General features: G+C 35.0%; 1 protein-coding gene across 1 annotated transcript in view; it reads left to right on the forward strand.

The window, feature by feature from the left end:
• The window catches only part of TBC1D23 (TBC1 domain family member 23), a 57,728-nt gene extending 37,847 nt beyond the window's left edge, over window positions 1-19,881 (forward strand). The window contains exons 11-19 of the mRNA XM_070368347.1: window positions 425-601; window positions 2,506-2,548; window positions 4,688-4,797; window positions 8,906-9,045; window positions 10,347-10,391; window positions 13,290-13,378; window positions 15,753-15,888; window positions 17,486-17,680; window positions 18,505-19,881. Of these exons, the coding sequence (XP_070224448.1) occupies window positions 425-601; window positions 2,506-2,548; window positions 4,688-4,797; window positions 8,906-9,045; window positions 10,347-10,391; window positions 13,290-13,378; window positions 15,753-15,888; window positions 17,486-17,680; window positions 18,505-18,586 (1,017 nt within the window). The 3' untranslated portion in view covers window positions 18,587-19,881. The remainder of the gene's footprint in view (window positions 1-424; window positions 602-2,505; window positions 2,549-4,687; window positions 4,798-8,905; window positions 9,046-10,346; window positions 10,392-13,289; window positions 13,379-15,752; window positions 15,889-17,485; window positions 17,681-18,504) is intronic.
• The last annotated feature ends 3,039 nt before the right edge of the window (window positions 19,882-22,920 follow it).

The raw sequence follows: 22,920 nt of genomic DNA on the forward strand, positions 1-22,920 counted from the left end.
AAATTTAGACAACAAACAGCAAAAACATTTTTTATCTTGGCATTTTCTTTGCATAATTTAATCTTTCCATGAATTGTCAACTTTTGTTTTCTGATGTATTATAGGTACATTTAATATACATTTCTTTTATCCCAGGGATTTTATTTATAAGAGCCTTTATTTTAGGAATTCCCTGGCTATTCAGTGGTTAAGACTTAAGAGCTTTCACTGCAGAGGGCTTGGGTTCAATCTCTGGTCAGAAAACTAAGATCCCACAAGCTGTGTAGCACAGCCAAAAAAAAAGAGCCTTTTTTTTTTTTTTTTTTTAAATTTCATGGTGGAAGTATAAAATTGTTCTCTCCCCAGCCTGCCGGGAAAATATTTCAAGTTTTGCAGATGTATAAAAAACACAGGCTTGCCATATTAAATTTTTTTAATTGTCCAGATGCTCCAAAATCCATCTGAGTTTGCACAGTCTGTAAAATCTCTGCTGGAAGCACAGAAGCAGTCCATTGAGTCTGGCTCCATCGCTGGTGGGGAGCACCTCTGCTTCATGGGCAGTGGCAGAGAGGAAGAAGACATGTATATGAACATGGTCCTTGCACACTTTTTTTACAGGTATGCTGACAGATTACTGCAGTTTTTCTTTGGTTTTTGCTGTCACCTTTAAGAAATTCTCCTAGGCAATTTTGTGCTGTTGTCTACCTTGTTAAATTTCTTTTTTTTTTTAAACACTTTATTGGTTTGTGTCTTGCCAAGAAGTCGTCTCCTTAATTTTTTTCGCACATGCTTTTATGGTTTATTTTTTATGTTTAAATCTTCTGGACCATCTAGAATTATTTTTCTGTAAGAAATGAGGTAGGAATAAAAAAAAAAATTTCCCTGAATAGCTAACCAGTTATGCTATCAATTTGAAGTACCACCTCTTCAATAGACTAAATTCTTCAATGCATCAGGGTCCATTTCTGGATTATTCTTTTGTTTGTTCTCTGTGCGTATTCATGCCTTAATACTTTTTACAGTTGCTATATAATTCCTTTTAATATCTTTACTTTGAAATCGAATAAATATACATGAATATGTCTATGACACTTAACCACCTTTCCCTTTTGAGTTCCAGTGTTGTCTTTAACACACTGATTTGTATCACTGATTTCATGCACCCTGTCCATCTACCTTTTCTACAAAGCCTCACTCACTGACAGCTCTTTCTTTATAAAAATAGTTGTTTATTAGTTATTCCTTGGAGTTTATATATTAAAGTCCTCATTTTGTGTGACCCTGAACTATGAAATCAGGAAGAGAGGAGACACAGGCCACTCAATTTGTATCCACTTCAATGGGACTCTGGTTTGAGAAAATTAGTCGAAAGGACAATCCTTGAAACACAAAATCAGAAAGGGAACAAAGTATTTGGAAGAGGGATTATACAGTAATTTTATGCTTTACTGGAGTAAAGATATTTTATTACTTTAAACAGAATAACAGAAATAGGGACTCAAATTCATTTTACTTATAAATTTAATTGAGCTATTCTAAAAATGCTCTGAAACAAGCTATATATTACAAAGGATGTCAGATGGCAAGAATTTGGAATATTGTGGACTTCTTTTAATAATTTGAGTTCTTGATATGGATTTAGAATTCCGTCTCCCTCCCCAATTTTTAACATGGAAATTTCAAACAAATTCAAAAGTAGGGAGAATTGAACTGTAAATTCTTTGTAAAGATATAATCACATTATAACTACTATACTTGATTATAAAAAATCTAATGAGTATTCAAGTTTCCTAATTTTCTCAAGATCTAAAACAAGACATTGCACTTGGTTAATATCTTTTAAGTCTCTTTTTATCGGCTCTGTTTCCAGTTTTTTTTCCTTGCATCTGTTTATTTGGAAAAACCCACAATCTGGATTTTGCTGGTTGCATTCACATAGTGGTGTTTATCAGGTTCTATCTCTGGTATTTCCCGTAAGCTGGTGGTTAGACCTAGAGTCTTGTTAGATGACTTTGGAGGGTCGGGGAGCAGGAAGTCTTGGATAGTGTGTACTTCCTCAGGCAGTAAATACTGCCCAGATACCTTTCTTGTGTCTTTATCATTACTTGGATTCATTAATTTTTAATAGTTTGTAAAATGTTGACATTCTGTCATTTGTTCATAATTAGCTGTGTTACTTGCTTTTGTATTTCCTTTTTAATAAAGAACCCAAAATATTTTTGAAAGCTTTTTTCATTACATTGGAAAATACAGTGTAACTGATTTTGGTTTGACTTCTTGCACTGTTGGGACTGTAGTACAGTCTCATTAGTAGCCACAAAGTTGTCCACTTGTTCCTGTGCAAGCCCCAGATCTTACAGTATACAAGATAAATGTATGCATGTCTCTGTGCCAAAGTCTAAATGTAAAAAAAATCCAGAAATTTAGTATATAACCTTTTATTACATTTGTCAATGCTTATAGAACTATAAGATATTTTAATTGAATTGCATTTTGAAGTAATTTAAATTTTATTTTCCACTTTAGAAAAACAAAGAATACGTGAGCATTGCCAGTGGAGGATTTATGGGTAAGATTTTAATTTATTAATTCCTTTGACCTTGCTTTTCAGAGGAAATTATATGATCACTGGAGCTGATTTGGAGTGACCAAATTAGTTATTGGGTACACTTTCTTTTCAGTCATCACTGTTTTCAGAAAAGGCAAGGCCAGCAGGACAGATAGATAAAGACAAATACAATAGGCAGTTGCAATGAGAAAATATTTAGAAGACTGTTAAAATGGATGTCTTTAACTTGTGCTGTGCTCAGTTGCTCAGTTGTATCCAACTCTTTGCGACCCCATGGTCTGTAGCCCACCAGGCTCCTCTGTCCATGGGATTCTCCAGGCAAGAATACTGGAGTGGGTTGCCATGCCCTTCTCCAGGGGATCTTCCCAAGCCAGGGATCCAACCCCGGTCTCCTGCATTGCAGGCAGATTCTTTACTGTCTGAGCCACCCATCTTTACAAAAACATTTTTTACAAATTCAAGCTAATTGTATATTTACAAATACCAGCCCCAATTAGCTTGAATTTGTAAAAAATGTTTTTGTAAAGATGGGTGAAAAACTGCCCACATGATTTGTTTTTATGAAGAAGGAGGGGTAGATAAGACTGGGAGACAAGAGTAGGAGGGGTTATTTTTCACTGTAAACTCTTCTTACTATTTGCTTTTTTGTTTTGTTCTCATTTTTTAATTACTTGAAAGTATTAGCTGATGAAAAACGGTGACTGAATGGCATAAGAAATAAGCTGATGTTTTCAACTGCAGATAATCTGGTAATTCAGGATAGAAAAATGACAGAGTTGCTACAGCAAATATTTGAGAATTTATAAAGGAGTAGGTCAGGATGGTAAGATTCTAAATAGAGACTGTCTTTTTTTTTTTTTTTTTAAACAAATTCTGTTACTTAAGGGTACAGACTTGCAACTAGTAGGTAAATAAGTCCTGGAGTACTTAATGCATAATATAGTGAATGTGGACAACAATATTGTATTATAATCACCAAACTTGGGCAAAGAATCTAGATCTTAATTATTTGCTCCACAAAAAAAGAAATGGTAACTGTGTGACATGATAGAGGTGCCCCTGTTGCTACAGTATATAAATGTATCAGATCAACTTTTTGTATACCTTTAACTTACACAGTATTGCATGTCAAATGTATTTAAATTAAAAGAAAGCCTTTCATTAGTAAAAGAGATATACAAATATTGAATCTGTAATTACTAGGAAAATTAATAGTAAAATCAAATTAATATTTGTTGGAGGCAGTAGAATCCTGAGTTTGAATCATAAAGAGTTTTATCAGGCTTAAGTTCTGACTTAATATGATCTTATGTTATAAATTAGAAGTTTCGATAGGTTAGGGTTTATTTCAACTTGGTCTTTGTTGATATTGGCAAGAATTTTTATCTCCTATCATGGATATAATTTGTATCATGGCCTGATAACTAACTACCCTTGAGGCTCATACCCAGAGTGATATAAAAAAAGGGCTTCTTTTAATGAGTACTGGTGTTAAGCAAGTATTGGCCTAAGTCCTAGTGTTATTTATTGGAAGTTCTGACAGCATAACACAAAACTTGGTTATTGTTCTCAAAAGTGTCTGAAAAGCATTATTTTATATAGCACAGATAGGCTAGGTTTTAGGAAAATTTTTTTAAACCATGAATTATTTCTTTTCCAAGAATAATCTCTCTTTCCACAGCAGTTAATGCCTAAGACTGCTTCTTTATTACTGGAAGGATTAACTGATGTCTCTTTATGGTAAACAAAAGCCATCATAGGTTTTCCATTAATCCTTTATATCATCAAAATGTTGCTAAAATTATTTATTAATACTTGAAAGATTGCCTTCCAAAGAGGAAGACATCAAATCTGTGTATATGGTTACTGTCACCCTTAGGGTCAATTAAGAAAAGTTATATGTGTGTAGAGAGAGGGCTTTAGAAGAAAGAAGAGGGAAAGGAAAACTTTCTGTAGCCTGGCATCTTTTATTCTTTACAAAGGTGCTGTGAAAGAAATACCTGTGATTATGCCCTTGGGTCTTTTTTGTTCAGCTTCTGTTGTTGTTCAGTTGCTAAGTCATGTCTGACATGTTTATCAGACTTCTAAGGGGGGTTGATATGTCAGGACTTTTTTTCCTTCTTCCTCTTTATCTTTAAGCACTGCAGCAGCACCTGGCAGACATCAATGTGGATGGACCAGAAAACGGATATGGCCATTGGATTGCTAGCACCTCAGGTTCAAGGAGCAGCATCAATTCTTCTGTGGATGTAAGTGTGTATGTAGAATATGTCACCAGATTTGGATGAATGCTCAGAAATGATGATTAACATCTAAATACTCACCATAAAAGAAATGGAGTCAAAATATTTCAAACAAGTACAATGAGGACACATATTGTTGTGAGGTTAATGAAATCACAGGAGCCGACCTGCATAGTTAAACTAGTCAGGAATTCTGGTGGTCTCCTTGCTGAATTCAGACTTCTCCCTCCCCAGCTGCAACTTGGTATCACTTAGTGACAATTTTCTACTTCTGTTTAAATATCAACGGAGATAATTCTGACTCCTGTGATTAACTTGGACTTTAAAGTGAGTTGATTCTCAGGACTCTCCCAATTAGTTTGTCCCAGGAGAATAGTGAGAGTAAATCCATTCTGTTCTTCTTTGGAAATATTTGGGCAATAAGTCTTTTATGTGTTTTCTGTACTTTGTATCATCTGCATTCAGTTCAGTGGCTCAGTTGTGTCTGACTCTTTGTGACCCCATGGACTGCAGTACACCAGGCTTCCCTGTCCATCACCAACTCCTGGAGTTCACTCAAACCCATGTCCATCGAGTCGGTGATGCCATCCAACCATCTCATCCTCTGTCATCCCCTTCTCCTCCTGCCCCCAATCCCTCCCAGCATCAGGGTCTTTTCAAATGAGTCAGCTCTTCATATCAGGTGGCAGTAGTTATTGGAGTTTCAGCTTCAACATCAGTCCTTCCAATGAACACCCAGGACTGATCTCCATCAGGATGGACTGGTTGGATCTCCTTGCAGTCCAAGGGACTCTGAAGAGTCTTCTCCAACTCCACAGTTCAAAAGCATCAATTCTTCGGTGCTCAGCTTTCTTCACAGTCCAACTCTCACATCCATACATGACCACTGAAAAAACCATCTAGCCTTGACTAGATGGACCTTTGTTGGCAAAGTAATGTCTCTGCTTTTGAATATGCTATCTAGGTTGGTCATAACTTTCCTTCCAAGGAGTAAGCGTCTTTTAATTTCATGGCTGCAGTCACCATCTGCAGTGATTCTGGAGCCCCGTAAAATAAAGTCAGCCACTGTTTCCACTGTTTCCCCATCTATTTCCCATGAAGTGATGGGACTGGATGCCATGATCTTCATTTTATGAATGTTGAGCTTTAAGCCAGCTTCTTCACTCTCCTCTTTCACTTTCATCAAGAATTCTTCACTTTCTGCCATAAGGGTGGTGTCATCTGCGTATTTGAGGTTATTGATATTTCTCCCAGCAATCTTGATTCCAGCTTGTGCTTCATCCAGTCCAGCGTTTCTCATGATGTACTCTGCATATACGTTAAATAAGCAGGGTGACAATAAATAGCCTTGACATGACAATATACAGCCTTGACATATTTCTTTTCCTATTTGGAACCAGTCTGATGTTCCATGTCCAGTTCTAACTGTTGCTTCTTGACCTGCATGCAGATTTCTCAAGAGGCAGGTCAGGTGGTCTGTTATTCCCATCTCTTGAAATTTTCTACAGTTTGTTGTGATCCACACAGTCAAAGGCTTTGGCATAGTCAATAAAGCAGAAATAGATGTTTTTCTGGAACTCTCTTGCTTTTTCCATGATCCAGCGGATGTTGGCAATTTGATCTCTGGTTCCTCCAACTTGAACATCTGGAAGTTCATGGTTCACATATTGCTGAAGCCTGGCTCTGTCATTAAATTGTTTTCTTCACAAGTAATGATCCCTATCTACCTGATGATCATTCTCTAAATCAGAAATAGAAGGAAAATTCCAGTACAGTCCTGAGCTTACCAATCAGACTTACCTGGGTACTCAGGTTTTATCTCCAGAACTTATTTTCTTCATGATCTCCAGCAAGATCATTTCCGCTCTGGTTTCTCCATCTGTGCAAATAGGGGTGATAATACCAGAACTTTCTTCATAATAATGACATGAGAATTAAATGTACAAGTGAACGTAAAGTGTAGTACCTGTCACTTGCATACTATGTAGTGTCACTTACATACTTTATACTTCACTGGTGGCTCAGATAAACTTTGTAACTCAGTAGATGATGAATTGAGGCTTATCTTCAGTCTTGTAAGTCAAAGCAAATTATTGTCAAATCGTGCAGATAAAGCTTCTCTGAGAATTAGGTTTTCAGCATGATCTTTTAGATATTTAGGAGCTCACCATTTATTTAATAAATATTTGCTGTTTTCGTTTTTAATATCTAAATACTATGGATATATTATAATTTGTTTTGTTAGTCCCTTATTATTGAATATTTACATTGCTTCCAGTCTTTTTCTGTTGTGCACACTACTATTAATTTTTGTACTAATGTTTGCATATAACATTATTTTGTCCTAGAAATGAAATAACTTGATCAAAAGATGACATGTCAGAATCCTTAGAATTCTGCATTATTATCAAATTGCCCTCTAAAAAACATCATTCTAATTTATATTCCCGCCCACAGCATTGGATAGTCTCTCTATTGAAGTTTTTATCTTCAGATTTGAAAAGCAATGAGTGAGGCTATTAAAGAAACTCTTAAAGATGTGTTATCTTCTAAAGTACCAAAGAATTCCATGGTCAGTATAATTTGGTTTTGAAGTTGGATATGGAAATGGAAACATGATTTTTATGTTATTTAGTTGTTTTAAAAATAAAAGTAACATATTTTAGTTAATGACTTACTTGTTTTAAAAGTAAAAATAATACATTTTAATTAATGACTTGTTTTAAAAATAAAAATAATACATTTCATTATAGCATCATATGTAAATATTAAAAATACAAAGAAAGCAAAATTAATTGTTACCTAACCATGGATAACAGCTGTTCATATTTTGAAATATTTTCTTCACATCTTTTATAATGCTTTTTTGTAGTATTATATTTTAAAAGTAGTGCTCAGAGTGTACAAATAGGTTTATTTTCTGCTTTTTCACTGAACGTTTGAGCATTTTCTAATATTTTTAAATGCTTGTTTTTTAAACTTTTTAAAAAATAGTTTAGTGACTAAATCCTAGGGCATTTTCTGATTATTTCCTTCCCATAAATCCTGAAGAGGAATTAATGGGCAGAAGATAGGCAAATTTTTAAACTTGTGACATCTGCAACCAACTTGCCTGTAGGGCAGAGAGGTCCAAGGCCTCTTAGAAACCCACTGTGCAGCACAGCAGGAGGTGAGTGGCGGGAGGTGAATGAGCAAAGCAGCTTCCTCTGCCACTCCCTAATGCCTGAACTATTCCCCAGCCCCCATCTGTGGAAAAACTGTCTTCCACGAAGCTGGTTCCTAGTGCCAAAAGGACTGGGAACCGCTGCAGTAGGATGTAAAGGAACAGTTATATACAATCTAAGAATTATACTCAAATCTGTTACACTAGGTACATAAAGATGACTTTTCTTGAGAAATAAAGACCTAAGTAATAATGTCTTAAACAGCAAAAATTTACAAAGAATAAATGTTTCAAAATTTAGCTATATGAATGATACTGTGATTGTAATTTTACATATTTTTATAGAGTTATCTGAGTTAAGAGGTCAATAATTTCATTTCTTACTGAATAAAAGGTAGTTTCAGGTCGCACACATTTATGTGTGTAGTACGTATCCTCAGTTTTCATTTCTACCTTCCGTTCCTAAAATGGTTTCACCCAGTGTGTCAGTCTACTCGGGTTGCCTTAACAAAACACAACCGATTAGGTGACTTAAACAACATAAATTTATTTCCTCATTGTCCTGGAGGCTAGAGGTCTGGGATCAAAGGGGTGACAGGTTTAATTTCTCCAGAAGCACCTGTCTTCAGCTTGCAGATGACATGGCCTTTTTTCTGGGCTGGTAAGTCCCTGATGTCTCCCCTTTATCCTGTAAGGACATCTGTCATTTTGGATCGGGCCTACCTATTACATGACCTCATTTAACCTTAATTTACTCTTTAAAGGCCCTGTCTCCACCTACAGTCATTTTCTGAGGTATACTGGGTAATTAGGACTTTAAAATATGATTTTGTGGTAGGAGGTGCACCCAGTTCAGTGCATAACATCGAGACAACCTTCAGCAGTAGTGTGTCTTGCTAGTTATTTGGAGAGCAGTTAATTCATCAGTAAATTCTTTTTTTCCCCCCCTAGGGTGAATCTTCTAATGGTTCAAATGATAGAGGAATGAAATCATTAGTTAATAAAATGACTGTTGCTTTGAAGACAAAATCTGTTAATGTCAGGGAAAAAGTTATCAGCTTTATTGAGAATACATCAACTCCTGTGGACCGGTGAGTTACTTATACAGTATGAATTTGTGATGAGTAATTCAAGCTGAAGAAAAGTATCTTACAGTAAATGTTAGTTGAATAGAATGTGCTTTAAAAAAAGATTGTAAATTATATTTTTTTATTAGATGATTCCAGTTTTCATTATCATCACAGAGATGTTCTTTATTGCTGTAAAGGTTGACTATGAAGATTACTCTCTTCTTCCACTGCCCGGAATAGGTGGCAAATAATAATTCTGCCCCTTCAAGCCATTCATTAGAAAAAAATATTCCAGCACTATTATGTATAATCCCACCTGTCACGTGGTTGGAATCATCTGTTAAGTGCAGTAATGTCATAGCAGTAATCTCTTTCTTGGCTTCAGGAATTTAAAACCTAGAAAATTGAGTCATACTAAATAAAGCAGAACCCCGTTTTCTTAAGTTTAAGAATTCAGATCTTCATAGAATTTTGTTCACGGCATGTGTGACCTCACTTCTCCCATGAATTACAAATGAAGTAACCAGCTAACAAATGATAAGGAAGTTTAAGAATGTCTATTATATTGTTTCTCACTGGGACTGTGAGTGCACAATATGTTTTCTTTTTCTCCACGTTAGTTTCACTGATCTTTCTTGTTCTTAGAGTTCAAAGCTAACCTAATAATTCCAGTGTGAAATTCGTTTCTAAGCAGGCCTCATCTTGGAAATGTATTATAGTATTTAATTTCATCTCATGTCTTACTTGCAGTATACTAGGAGAGTTGAAGTATTTGACTTTAAGAACTGAATATAAGGAATGTACTATTTTTCATTTTATTAAATAAAGTACATATGCATACAGAGGTATATATATTTTTTCGTTTAGTAAATAACAAATGTAGGTTATTTTTATTAATCCAAAAAACTGTACTTTGTCTAAAATGGGCAACTGATAAATAATGTTAAAAGTTTTTTTATCAAGGCTGAAAGTTTTTTTTGCTCATTAAAATTGTGTCTGCTTTCAAAAGCTTTATTTTTAAAAATACTTTTAATTAGTGCATTCTCAATTAGGGTACTATTATTGCTACATTTTGTAGCATGAACACTTAAAATTTTATTTTAAAATGAACTGGTGATAATACTAAGTTGAAAAGACTATTCTCTTTGTTAAATAATCACTTGAAACTGGCTTTTCTTCATTTTTCTTTGTACTTGGGATCATCAAAACATTTTCTTTTTAATATACACAATTAGAAGAACTGATTATACTATATTTTTGTTTTAAAGCTGTTGTGTTTTTAATAATCATATTGTTCTGTCCTCTGCCTCAATTTGCTGTAGAATGTCTTTCAATCTTCCTTGGCCAGACAGAACATGTACCGAGCGGTAAGCCAACGAGTAGCACAGCTTTACTGGACCATCCTTTTCCTTTAGCATGCATCACGCTGTCTCTAAGCCTGTTGCTGTCTTGGCTCAGATTTCATGCAGCTGTCTCAAATGCTGAACTCTTCTCATTCTGCTTTTAGGAGTGTGTGATGCTGTTATGCTTTCCTTTTGGTTTTTTTGCTTGATCATTTAAATTTTTTTCCTTGCCTCTCCTTTTATATCTCCTGTTCCTCAGATGAAAATCACATACATTCAAACACAATTTTATAAAACAAATTTCATGTTTTTATTCTAAGACAGAGGAAGATGAAACAAAGAAAATACGTAGTCTCAGAGTTGGGAGGCTATTAGCTTTGGAGATCATTTACTTTTGTCTCACGCCCTAACAGTGGAGAAAATTGTAGCACCTGAAAAAAAGCATAGTTTGCGGTTCAAATTTTTTGTTATTTCACGTACACTATGTCATTTGATAATATTGCTAGAATTTTCTTAATAAGATGTATGTGTTTAAGTTAGAGAGACAACATTATATAAATCAGTTCCAAAGAACTCCAGTTCTAGGGTTCTGCCTTTGCTTTTCCTTGAAAGAAATTAGGCCACAGTGGACATGTTAATATATAATCCATCTCTTCTCTTATCCCAGTAAAATTGGGGTGTTTATTAAATTCCATAGGTTTAAAGTTTAGAAATCTACTGGATCTTCAATTAGGATAAACAATAGAACCTTATATATATGGCTTTACATTTTTATATGCACGACTTTTCTACGATTTTAATTTGAATATCAATTATAGCAATACCTATGAACATTTAAAAAGAAGTTCTAGTCATACTTTGAAAAGTAAGTTAAGCTCTGGAATAATGAGGTTGACTTTTTTGGCAGATCATTTCCGTGTTTTCAGTGAATTAGAAGTAGCATTTTTAGCAATAGTTTACTTTCAACTTACGTATAAGAGATTTTATTTACTGTGACTGCTCCTGTATGATGCCAGTTACAGAGCTTCTATTAGAATTTTATAATTTTAAAGGGGATGGCTTCTTTTAAAATTATAATCTACTTGTGAATCATGTTTCTGTTTTCTCTTGTTACAGGACCATCGACTTATTCTGATTTTTTTTTTAACTTCCAAATTTTATCCCAAATAATTTTTAAAAAATTAAAAATTATCTTTTCTGGTCCCTAGAGATTATATCCATTTTGAAAATAGAATTTAATGAAAAGTTAGAATAAATGTGGTTTGTTTTTGAGCCCAGTAAGTAAAGTTAAAATCTATTCAGACTATTTTGTAGATTTTGTTTCTGCAAAAAAGCATAGATAGACTGCTTTTTAAAGAGTCCAGATATTGAGTTTCAGTTTTTGATAGTCTTGTAAGAACTTTGTTAGTTATCTTTAGCCATCTTGTTTATAAAAACTGCATTGTATTATACATTTTGCTCAATAATGTATAGCTTGGTATCTTTTTTTTGGATGTCACTTTATTCATACAAACATTCTGGTACAAGCATTTACTGTAAACATTATCTTTGTTACTTTCTATATTATAGAAGTTTAATTATGCTTTAATATCAGGAGAGAACCAGTAACACAATCTCATACAATTTTATAATCTAGATGACACAAATGTATTGTTACATAAAGCTGTGTTTGTCTTTGCCTTTTGTTAGAGAGCTGAATCTGAGTGCATAGATTTATTTTAATTATTTCTTTCATATTTTTGTCTTTAATGAGTAAAATTTGCTAATTTATAGGATAACTTTACATTAGATATGTTTTAGCATAAAAATCAAATGATTTTATGATTTTAACTTAAACTGTAAGCAGTGTATTGATTAATTTACAATTCTGTCATACACTCAACTCTTGTTGGTTTTCTGTTAAGGAATATTGTTTTGGGAGAAGTAAAGATTTAAGCTTATTTTAACCAAATTAGGTCATTATTTTTATTGATGCTATGTATTAAGAAATTATTTAAAATATAGATTTGATCTCTGTTTTTTTGGAAAAATTGAATTCTAAGACAACTTAATTGAACTCTATCTTAACATGACAAGGGAAAAAGCAAGTCACAATTTTCCTTCATCATAGATTATCTTAGCTGAACTTTATCCTACAAATAGTACTCTTTCTCCAGAAACATGTAATATTTTGTCTAAATATTTTAATTGTATTTCTTGGTTTATTGGAGATTACCTGAAAAGTAACAAGGTATTGATTTTTATATAAAAAAGAGAACTTCCTACAGAACTAATTAAGTTTGAGTTTACATGTTGTTTGTTTCTGCCACTTGAGAATGAAGTGGTTTATTCTCACTTGAGAATTTTCATGGTTTATTTATGTAAAAGAAGTAGCATCTTAGTTTCTATTGAGACAGAAGTAACAGAAATTACAAAAAATGGGAGGAAAAGCCTTAAGACATCTGTACCCAAATGAGAAGCCCTTAGGCACTCCTACTAGAATTTGAATATTTGGTTTCATAAACTGTTGTGTCTAAGAAACATGTATGTAGCACTTGCTGTATGCCAGACATTATTTCAAGAGCTTTACCAGATATTAACTGATTTAATTTTCACAGTAGCCAGGAAGAGTAGATATTGTCATTACCGTTTTACAGCTGAGGACACAGAGTGCGTTGGTTTATGTGAACATTAAAATTGTTTAAACCATAATTTTTACAGATTTGAAAGCATTCTGCACACCAAGCCCTTGTGCCACTTTTGCTAACATGATTTCCTTATCTTGTTTCAATTTCCTTAACATAGCTGGCCTGAAACTGGGTGGTACATGGTGAGGTAGGGGGTGGACAAAGAACATTTGTATTTTAATATTCAGATGATACTTGGGGAAAATCTTTAGAAACTTAAGTGATGATTTCCCTCTTACAATTCTCTGAATTATAGGCATGTGAGCAGCAGTGACAGAGTGGGTAAGCCTTATCGTGGTGTGAAGCCTGTTTTCAGCATCGGGGATGAGGAAGAATACGACACAGGTGTGGTACTACACTTCTCTGTATACAGACTGCTTTCCTCAGGCATCAGGAGTGATTGTAGAGATCGTTCTGGGACCAGCAAGACACAGTGAGATTCTGTAGAGGAGATTGGAGAGTCTGTGGTTTTTCTGTTAAGAGTTTGGTTTTAGATGCCTTAAATTATGCAGTAGAAATGCTGAGTAGGCAATAATTACAGGAGTCTAGTTGAGGAGAGATGTCTAAGCCGGTGATAATCTGGGAATTATCAGGGTATAAATAGTATTTAAATCCATGGGATTGGACGTAAATCCCCTTGATTCAGCCATGTAGGGGATTAAGAGTTGTGGGACTCAAGTTCAGGAAATCTCAAAATTGAGACCTCTGAAAAGAGCCTTTTGAAACTGGAGGCAATATCCTAAAGGGCCACAAGATGGGGATATTGTGCCAGGGAAATTCGTGATTGTCTTTATGTTTTAAAAAATTACTGTTTTTGTTCATAATCCCACTGCTCAGATTACCCTAAGTGATCATAATTAGTATTAATGTGTGTTGAGTTAGAAAAAATATATAAATATATATACTATATATTAAATATATGTTGTATATAAAAGTACAAAACAAGAAGAATACTCCCAAATCTCATCTTGCTTTTTTCACTTAGTAATACATATTGTGTATTTTCCACCTCAGCCCACAGCTGACTTCCTGTTATACAAATGCACCATAATTAAATCAGTCTTCTCCCAGTTGACCCTGGTAGTTTTCCAGTTCTTTTTACTATTGCAAATAGCAGTGGCTATCTTTGTGTGTGTGTGTGTGTGCGTACATGAATGTATATTCACATATATCTAGGTGAACTTTTGCAAGTGTATCTAGAGGGTAAATAATTCCCAGTAAGATTGCCAGATTAGAGGGACTCACATTTGACAGTTTAATGTATATTACAGTCACCTTCCTGAAAACTGCATTGAAGGGAAAATAATTTTCTATATGTAATTTTTTTGAAGCAAATACAGAATTTTTATTTTTCTTCTATATAATATTTTTATATCCCTGTATAAAAACTCTAAAAGTACATTTTCTCTTTTATAGTATAACAAAATAATCAGTACATTGTACTTTATTTCTTTATAGCTTTTCCCCAACACCTTCTCTAGCTATTCTTACCTTCTGTTTCATAAACTTCTGTATGCTATTTGTAATTGTTTCCCTTTCTCCTTTTTGCTCTGTCTCTTCTGTCATTTTCCTGTTACCTATCAGTCTGTCTTTCCCTAAATATTTGTTATTCCATTAACAAAAGAAGGAAATGGATGAAGAAATGTTGGTGTATTTTCACATATCATGTTTTTATATCTATACATATGTATTTACACTCTGGAAAATTACACAGAAATGAAAATAAGAAAACTGGAGCTATGATTGTCAACATGGGTAAAATTTATGATGTTGGGAATAGGGTAGCAGTTGGAGAAGAATACAGTTGAGCAGTCTATTATTTATGTTAACTTAGAATGCAAAACAGTATATTATTTAATAATATTCTTGTTTGATTAAAAGTAAAGATGTGACACCAAATTCAGATAGTCACTGTTTCTTGGTGGAAAAGAAATGGGGATGTGATTGGGCAGAAATCCATGAGGGCTTAGTTTTTATTTAAGCTAGAAGTGAATAGATACATGAGATTTCATTTTTTTACTATGTCTCTTGTATTTTGATTTCTTGAAAAGTGAAGAGAAGAACATCTGCAGTTAACTCTAGGGAGTGTAATTCCCTTTCTTAAATTAGAAAAACAGAATAACAGGAATGTCTTACATTTCTCTCACATAAAACCCCACTAAATAGACTTACTTATCCCAGGATTATTTAGTTGTTATTTTCCCCCAGAATCAGAAGCCAGTAATTCTGTAGATGGAGTGTAATCTATAAAAATATTGAATCACTATGTTATACACCTGAAACTGATATAATTATGTAAATCAACTGTACTTCAATGAACAAAAAAGGAAAAGAAACCAGCAAGAGAAAAAGAACTCAGCCATTTTTGCCCTCAAGATAGGTGGTAATATAATGATTGGACAATTCCACCATCTCCCTACAGACTAGTCATAGATTAGAGTTACGTTGTATAAATCAAAAAAGTTGAAATTCCTCAGGTAGTTTAATATTGTAATAAAAGTATATATGTTATATTTTCACTTGATTTTCTTACCATATGTAGTGATGTTTCATCATAATACTTTTATATTAGTATCATTGGCACAGGAAATACAGTAGCTGGGTTAGAATCGATTGTTTTGTTTTTCAACCTGTCTGTTTAAAATACTACTGAAATTTTTTCAGGCTATCATTTTTAAAGTTGGTGATACCCACTTTTAACATCTTAAATTCTTTACAGATGAAATCGACAGTTCTTCAATGTCAGATGATGATAGAAAAGAGGTTGTGAACATTCAGACTTGGATAAACAAGCCAGATGTCAAGCATCATTTTCCTTGTAAAGAAGTGAAAGAAAGTGGACACATGTTTCCTAGGTACTTTTTATTTAAGTTGAATTTTTTCTAAATGTCATTTTTGGTTGCACTGGGTCTTCGTTGCTGTGCATGGACTTTCTGGGCGTGGGGGCTGCTCTTTGTTGCTGTGCACAGGCTTCGCATTGCGGTGGTTTCTCTTGTGTGGAGCACAGGCTCTAGTAGTTGGAGTATGTAGGCTTAGTAGTAGTTGGAAACTGCTGGAGTGGTAGAGCTCACAGGCTTCAGTAGTTGTGGCGCATGGGCTTAGTTGCTTGATGGCATATGGAATCTTCCTGGACCAGGGACCAAACCTGTGTCCTCTGCATTGGCAGGCGGATTCTTACCCACCGTGCCACCAGGTAAGTCCCTCGGTACTTCTTAAAATGCCTTCTTCAGAAGTAAGATTGAATTTAGAGAAGTCGTGATATGAAGGTTAAGTGCGAAAGAAATTCTATGTATCTAAGTACAGTAAGATAGAATTTCTTCTGTCAGCTTGTATTATATATCTTAGTTTTTAAAAAAATATTTTTTAGGTAATTTTTTGGGAAAAATTTAAACAGATAAGTTGAATAGTACATAGAATATAAGCCTCTCTCAAACTCAGCTACTTTTAACTTTTTTTCACAGTATCCCATCTCTCTGTGTAAATATCTTTGTAAATACATACACATATACACATTTTTCCATTGTCAAACCACTCAGAAGCAGCTTATAAATATGACAAGTGCTTTAGCATAAATCTCTCAAGAATATGAATAGTCTCCTCCACAATTCCAATAACACTGTCACATCTTTAAAAACCTTAAAAATGAGCATCATGTAACATGCAGACCACATGTAAATTTTTCACAGTATCTCCAAGGTATCTTTTATAGTCTTTATCCTTTTTTCCTGATCCAGGGTCTAGTCCTGTTTTACACATCGCATTTGCCTTCTCTCTCTCCTTAGTCTCATCCCTTGAACAACAGTAGTGCTCCCCTCATCATACTGCCCGCTTTTCTTCATGATGAGTGAATCCTTTGAGTCTAGGTCAGGTTTTCTGCAGAATGTCCCTCATTCTGGATATCTGTCTTATTGTATTTCATAAAAGTGTGTGAGTACTATTACTATACTAAAAGTGAGCTGAGACACAAGGCATGGTGTGGGTGTTAATAATTCTATCCTTATTTTGTCTTTGGGGCCCGTTTCAGAATATTACTAAATATGTAAGGCAGTCCAGGTATTGCTTTGATATAAAGTATATGCTATGGTATGTCACATGAGGATAGTTTGCTGTTAAAAGTCTGAAAGGTAGTATATTTCAAATATACTACATGTAGAATAGATTCCAAAAATCCATTATTTTAATAATTTCTAATTATAGTTTTTATTATATTAAATATAAACTTTACTCTTAAATAGTTACAGAATTTATCTGTCAATAAAACACTAATTTTGCCTGCAACTAAAGGCAAATTAAAAGCTGTTATTAAGTAGCTTATTTAAATCAATAGTGATCCTTTGCCTTCAAAAGTAGTTTCATCTGGAGTTGAAAATTTTTTTAATTGGGACTGTTGAAGTAACAGCTGTTCTGAATGACATTTCTTTTTGCTTTTTTTAATCTTTTGTCTCTCTCAAGTCATCTGTTGGTTACTGCAACACATATGTACTGTTTAAGGGAGATTCTTTCACGAAAAGGATTGGCCTATATACAGTCTCGACAAGCACTAAATTCTGTAGTTAAAATAACATCCAAAAAAAAACATCCTGAGCTAATTACCTTCAAGTATGGAAACAGTAGCGCTTCAGGAATAGAAATCTTGGCAATCGAAAGGTAAGATTTTCTTAGGATGATATTATCTGAATTACTGAATTAGTTCATGATTAAACATGATTTGTTTCTCACTTTGGGGAAATGGATGGTGGAATAGGATACCTGAACCACTTTTATTGGTATTCCTGCTATCTTTTCCTTGCAAATTTGTTGTAATATATGGATTAGGCATTAGCACATGATTTCATTAAGTGCCATAGCTAACTTCACAGACTTTGACAGAAGGGTCTTTAGGAATACCCTACATCAGTGCTGCACTACATGCTGCTTTGCAATTAAATGAGCTTTTCTCGGAATGTAAGTCACTGTTTTTATTTTCCTTCATCAAAAAGTTCTTGTTTTGAAAAGTCTCAGTGAACTAAGCAGTGTGCTGGATGATGTAGTTAGTTAACAGTCTGATACAGGCTCCTCCTCGCCTTCTTGCGGACCAGTGACAAACAGTTCTTGGACTGGCATCAGGGCTGTAGCCACATTGCTGTTGAAGCTAAATCATCTTTAATCGTACAGGTAACAGTGTGAAGCCCAGAGGGATTGAGTGACTAACAGATCTTCACATTTAGCTTGTGTTAGAACCAAATATAGCCCTCCTGACTCCTGATCTCCAGTTCATTCCACCTTGCTCTACACAATAATTAGAAAAATCATTTTGCACTTGGATTTTCTTTCTTTCAAAATAGCACTTTTGAGTATATGTTGAGAGAAGTGACGGGGGGAGTACATGGGAGGGCGTCTGTGCTGGGTTTGTGGGTCACTTCCCCATTGGAAGTGGAATCTGAGTCCTCAACAGAAGGCAGTGTTATTAACATATATTTTTCTCCCCATAGGTATTTGATTCCAAATGCAGGAGATGCTACCAAAGCCATAAAACAACAGATCATGAAAGTTTTGGATGCTTTGGAAAGTTAATATAAATGAAAATTATTTCAAAAGAAATTAAGGCAACCAAGAGAAATATGGACATATTTTCCTGACTGAATACTAATTGGAGACTTTCATTTGCTTATGGGGGTGCTTAAATAGCAAGTCTAAGAAAGTATAAATTATTATAATCAATCTCTGGACAGTTAAATTTTTTTTTAATTTTCTTTTGCATTTTTGGTTTTGTAAAATGATTTCTTATAAAGGTCAGTTATCAAATGACTTGAAAGTAGCTGACCCTGTGCCCTTATAAACTAAGGGTGCAGAATGCAGTTCTGTTTTGAAGAGCTGTTTTAAGAGAACATGCATCAGTTTCAGATTTAAAAACAACCATACACATGTGTATTTGCAATGTCTTCACTGAAAATTAGAGATAGAATTCACTGAAGAGACCCCTTTAATTGCTACATTTAGTTTTACCCACTGAGCAGTATCAGAAACTAAAAAGTATTATATAGATCAATAATTAGTTTGCCATTTCTGTTCTTAAAAAGAGTGAAATCTTTTTAATAAAATGGATGAAGATTCCAGCCAATTCAAATTCAGACCAGCTAGTAAAATGTTGAAACATCAGTTTCTAAGTCATCTTTGTACCATTAGCTAATAATCTTAACACTGAGTGCTTTAGATACTACACTTCATCTTAATTGTATCTAAGGAGCAGTTAAAAGCATTATAATAAGTAGGTAGGCATGTTAAGATTAAAATTAACACTTGGGGGACAAAATTGTATCTTTACAAGTGTCATTGGTCTCTATTACAAGAGGAGTATTTGATTTAGGATATTTCAAAACAGGTGCTGAGCACACATGGATTTATCTTCTGTGAGATTATGTCTGTGACCACACTAATACTGACTTAAAGAAAAGCTAGATGATCGGAGAGCTGTATAAACTAGTTTTTATCATCACTTCATGAAATATTTTTCTCTTGTTTTTTTGTTTTCTTATTAAAGTTCTAGTGGTTTGAAATGATTTTTATTCTCTTAATATGACAAAACTGCAAGTGGTCTGCTTTATTTTGCAGCTTTCTCAGTTTAATTCATTGAGTTTTGTGTTAGACACATTTGGTGAAAGAAATCCAGGAACACATTTGGGGCCATGGAATGACTGCTTACAAAAATCTGTTAGGGAAGTAACAAGTCCTCACAACCCGCCATGTCCTAAAATGTCATGGATTATCTCTAGGGGTTGATAGAAATATTCAGATGTATCCTGTTTACAGCCAGTTATTTTAATTTACTTAAAGGAAATCAAGTGAATAAAAGGCAACATAGTTCAAGATATTTTATTCTCGTATCTAAATAAAAACAGTTTGAGTGGTTGAAGACATTTGCATGAAACTGCACCTGGTACAATACTTGATATTTATAACTCCCCACGACTGTTGTATTGCATTTTTCCCCTTCTTTTGGTGCCCCTTTTAGAAATGTCCTGAAGTCTCATTTTTTGCCCATTTCAGCCATGGGACTTTTTTCATAATATTAATGTAAAGATGTTTGTGTTACTCTTTATAAATTACAGTTGTAAATAAATCAGTACAATTTGCTCAAAACTTTGTGGTTTTTGTTTTTGTGTTTGGCCATGCCAACATGCACATAGGATCTTAGTTCCCCAACAGGGATAGAACCTGTACCCTCGGCACTGGAGGCATTGAGAGTGCAGCCTCTTAACCACTGGACCACCAGGGAAGTCCTCAAAACTTTGTTCTTAATGACAGTATCTCTCTCTCTTTATCCATTTCCACCCAGTTGTAAATCTCTACAGATACCACAAAATTAGGAGATTGAGGGCTATCCTTACAGTGGAATTGAAGTGTTCCAATTTCAGGTTTGAAAGTATTAGATTCCTCTTTGTGTTCATCCAGATGGGTAAGAGGAAAGAGGGAGTTTAAAACTAATGACATTACATTCTATGTGTAGTAAATTACTCCCTTGAACTACTTGTCTAAAATTGTTTGCTCATCTTAATAGCCCAGTTATTATTCATGAATATCAAATGAAAATACTTGTCACTGATTGCACCAGGCACTTATGTAGCTGTATCCTCTCTGCACTGGTCTGATACCCAGAGAACTAGAATTCACTCTGGGATACCCATATCTGTGTACCCTCCAGAATTGCAGGGGTTGCAGTATTATGAGTTTGGTTCAGTTCAGTTCAGTCGCTCAGTCGTGTCTGACTCTTTGTGACCTCATGAACTGCAGCACGCCAGGCCTCCCTGTCCATCACCAACTCCCGGAGCCCACCCAAATCCATGTCCATTGAGTCGGTGATGCCATCCAACCATCTCATCCTCTATCATCCCCTTCTCCTCCTGCCTTCAATCTTCCCCAGCATCAAGGTCTTTTCGAATGAGTCAGCTCTTTGCATCAGGTGGCCAAAGTCCTGGAGTTTCAGCTTCAGCATCAGTCCCTCCAATGAACACCCAGGACTGATCTCCTTTAGGATGGACTGGTTGGATCTCCTTGCAGTCCAAGGGACTCTTAAGAGTCTTCTCCAATACCACAGTTCAAAAGCATCAATTCTGCACTCAGCTTTCTTTATTGTCCAACTCTCATATCCATACGTGACCACTGGAAAAACCATAGTCTTGACTAGATGGACCTTTGTTGACAAAGTAATGTCTGCTTTTTAATATGCTGTCTAGGTTGGTCATAACTTTCCTTCCAAGGAGTAGGTGTCTTTTAATTTCATGGCTGCAATCACCATCTGCAGTGATTTTGGAGCCCAGAAAAATAAAGTTAGCCACTGTTTCCACTAATTCCCCATCTATTTGCCATGAAGTGATGGGACTGGATGCCATGATCTTCGTTTTCTGAATGTTGATCTTTAAGCCAACTGTTTCATTCTCCTCTATCACTTTCATCAAGAGGCTCTGTAGTTCTTCACTTTCTGCAGATGGTGTCATCTGCATATCTGAGGTTATTGATATTTCTCCCAGCAATCTTGATTCCAGTTTGTGCTTCCTCCAGCCCAGCGTTTCTCTTGAGCTTGGTATTTACTGTATTTTTCAAGATGAGAAAACCAAGGCTCAAAGAAATTTAGTGCAAAGAAAGAGTACCCCTCTTCTCTCCCAGATCCCTGGGAATTAGTATTGCTTATTAAGGTGTAAAATCAATCCTCTTAAGATTTGATGTCACTTGCCCACCATTAATAACACATGTTTCTAGTAGGGATGATAAATTTTTACTGATGGTTATTCAACCATTTTTTGCCACTGATATGTTTCACACAGTACCTTTAAAACTTCTTAACATGATATTCTAACATACTAAATTTAGAGCCATAGATTGGCATTTCTACTTAAAATTGACAGTTTGACTTAGGGAAGACTCAACTCCACAGGTTGAATGTGTAATGAAAGTAATATTTCACCTATGCCATTAACAGCTTGAACTTGAAAAATTACATCTTTATTGAAATGTAGTCCGTGTATCATTAGGTTTACCTACAGTTCAGTGGGTTTTAGTGTATTCACAGTTGTGCAACCATCACTACTATTGAACTCCAGGACATTTCATCAGATTGTAATAGCTAATACCGAGTTCAGTTCAGTTGCTCAGTCATGCCTTGACTCTGCAACCCCACGGACTGCAGCACCTCAGGCTTCTCTGTCCATCACCAACTCCTGAAGCTTGCTTAAACTCATGTCTTTTGAGTCGGTGATGTCATCCAACCATCTCATCCTCTGTTATCCCCTTCTCCTCCTGCCTTCAATCTTTCCCAGCATCAGGGTCTTTTCAAATGAGTCAGTTCTTCGCATCAGGTGGCCAAGGTATTGGAGTTTTCAGCTTCAGCATCAGTCCTTCCAATGAATATTAAGGACTGATTGCCTTTAGGATGGCTGGATCTCCTTGCAGTCCAAGGGACTCTCAATTGAGAGTCTTCAACACTGCAGTTCAAAAGCATCAATTCTTCAGCACTCAGCTTTCTTTATAGTCCAACTCTCACATGCATACATGACTACTGGAAAACCATAGCTTTGACCAGACAGACCTTTGTCGGCAAAGTAATATCTCCGCTTTTTAATGTGCTGTCTAGTTTAGTCATAACTTTTCTTCCAAAGAGCAAGCATCTTTTAATTTCATGGCTGCAGTCACCATCTGCAGTGATTTTGGAGCCCAAGAAAATAAAGTTTGTCACTGTTTCTATTTTTTCCCCATCTATTTGCCATGAATTGATGGGACTGGATGCCATGATCTTAGTTTTTTGAATGTTGATTTTTAAGCCAGCTTTTTCACTCTCCTCTTTCACTTTCATCAAGTGGCTCTTCAGTCCCTCTTCACTTTCTGCCATAATGGTTGTGTCATCTGTGTATCTT

The sequence above is a fragment of the Bos mutus genome, chromosome 1 (assembly GCF_027580195.1).
Source record: "Bos mutus isolate GX-2022 chromosome 1, NWIPB_WYAK_1.1, whole genome shotgun sequence".
NCBI classification, from domain to species: domain Eukaryota; kingdom Metazoa; phylum Chordata; class Mammalia; order Artiodactyla; family Bovidae; genus Bos; species Bos mutus.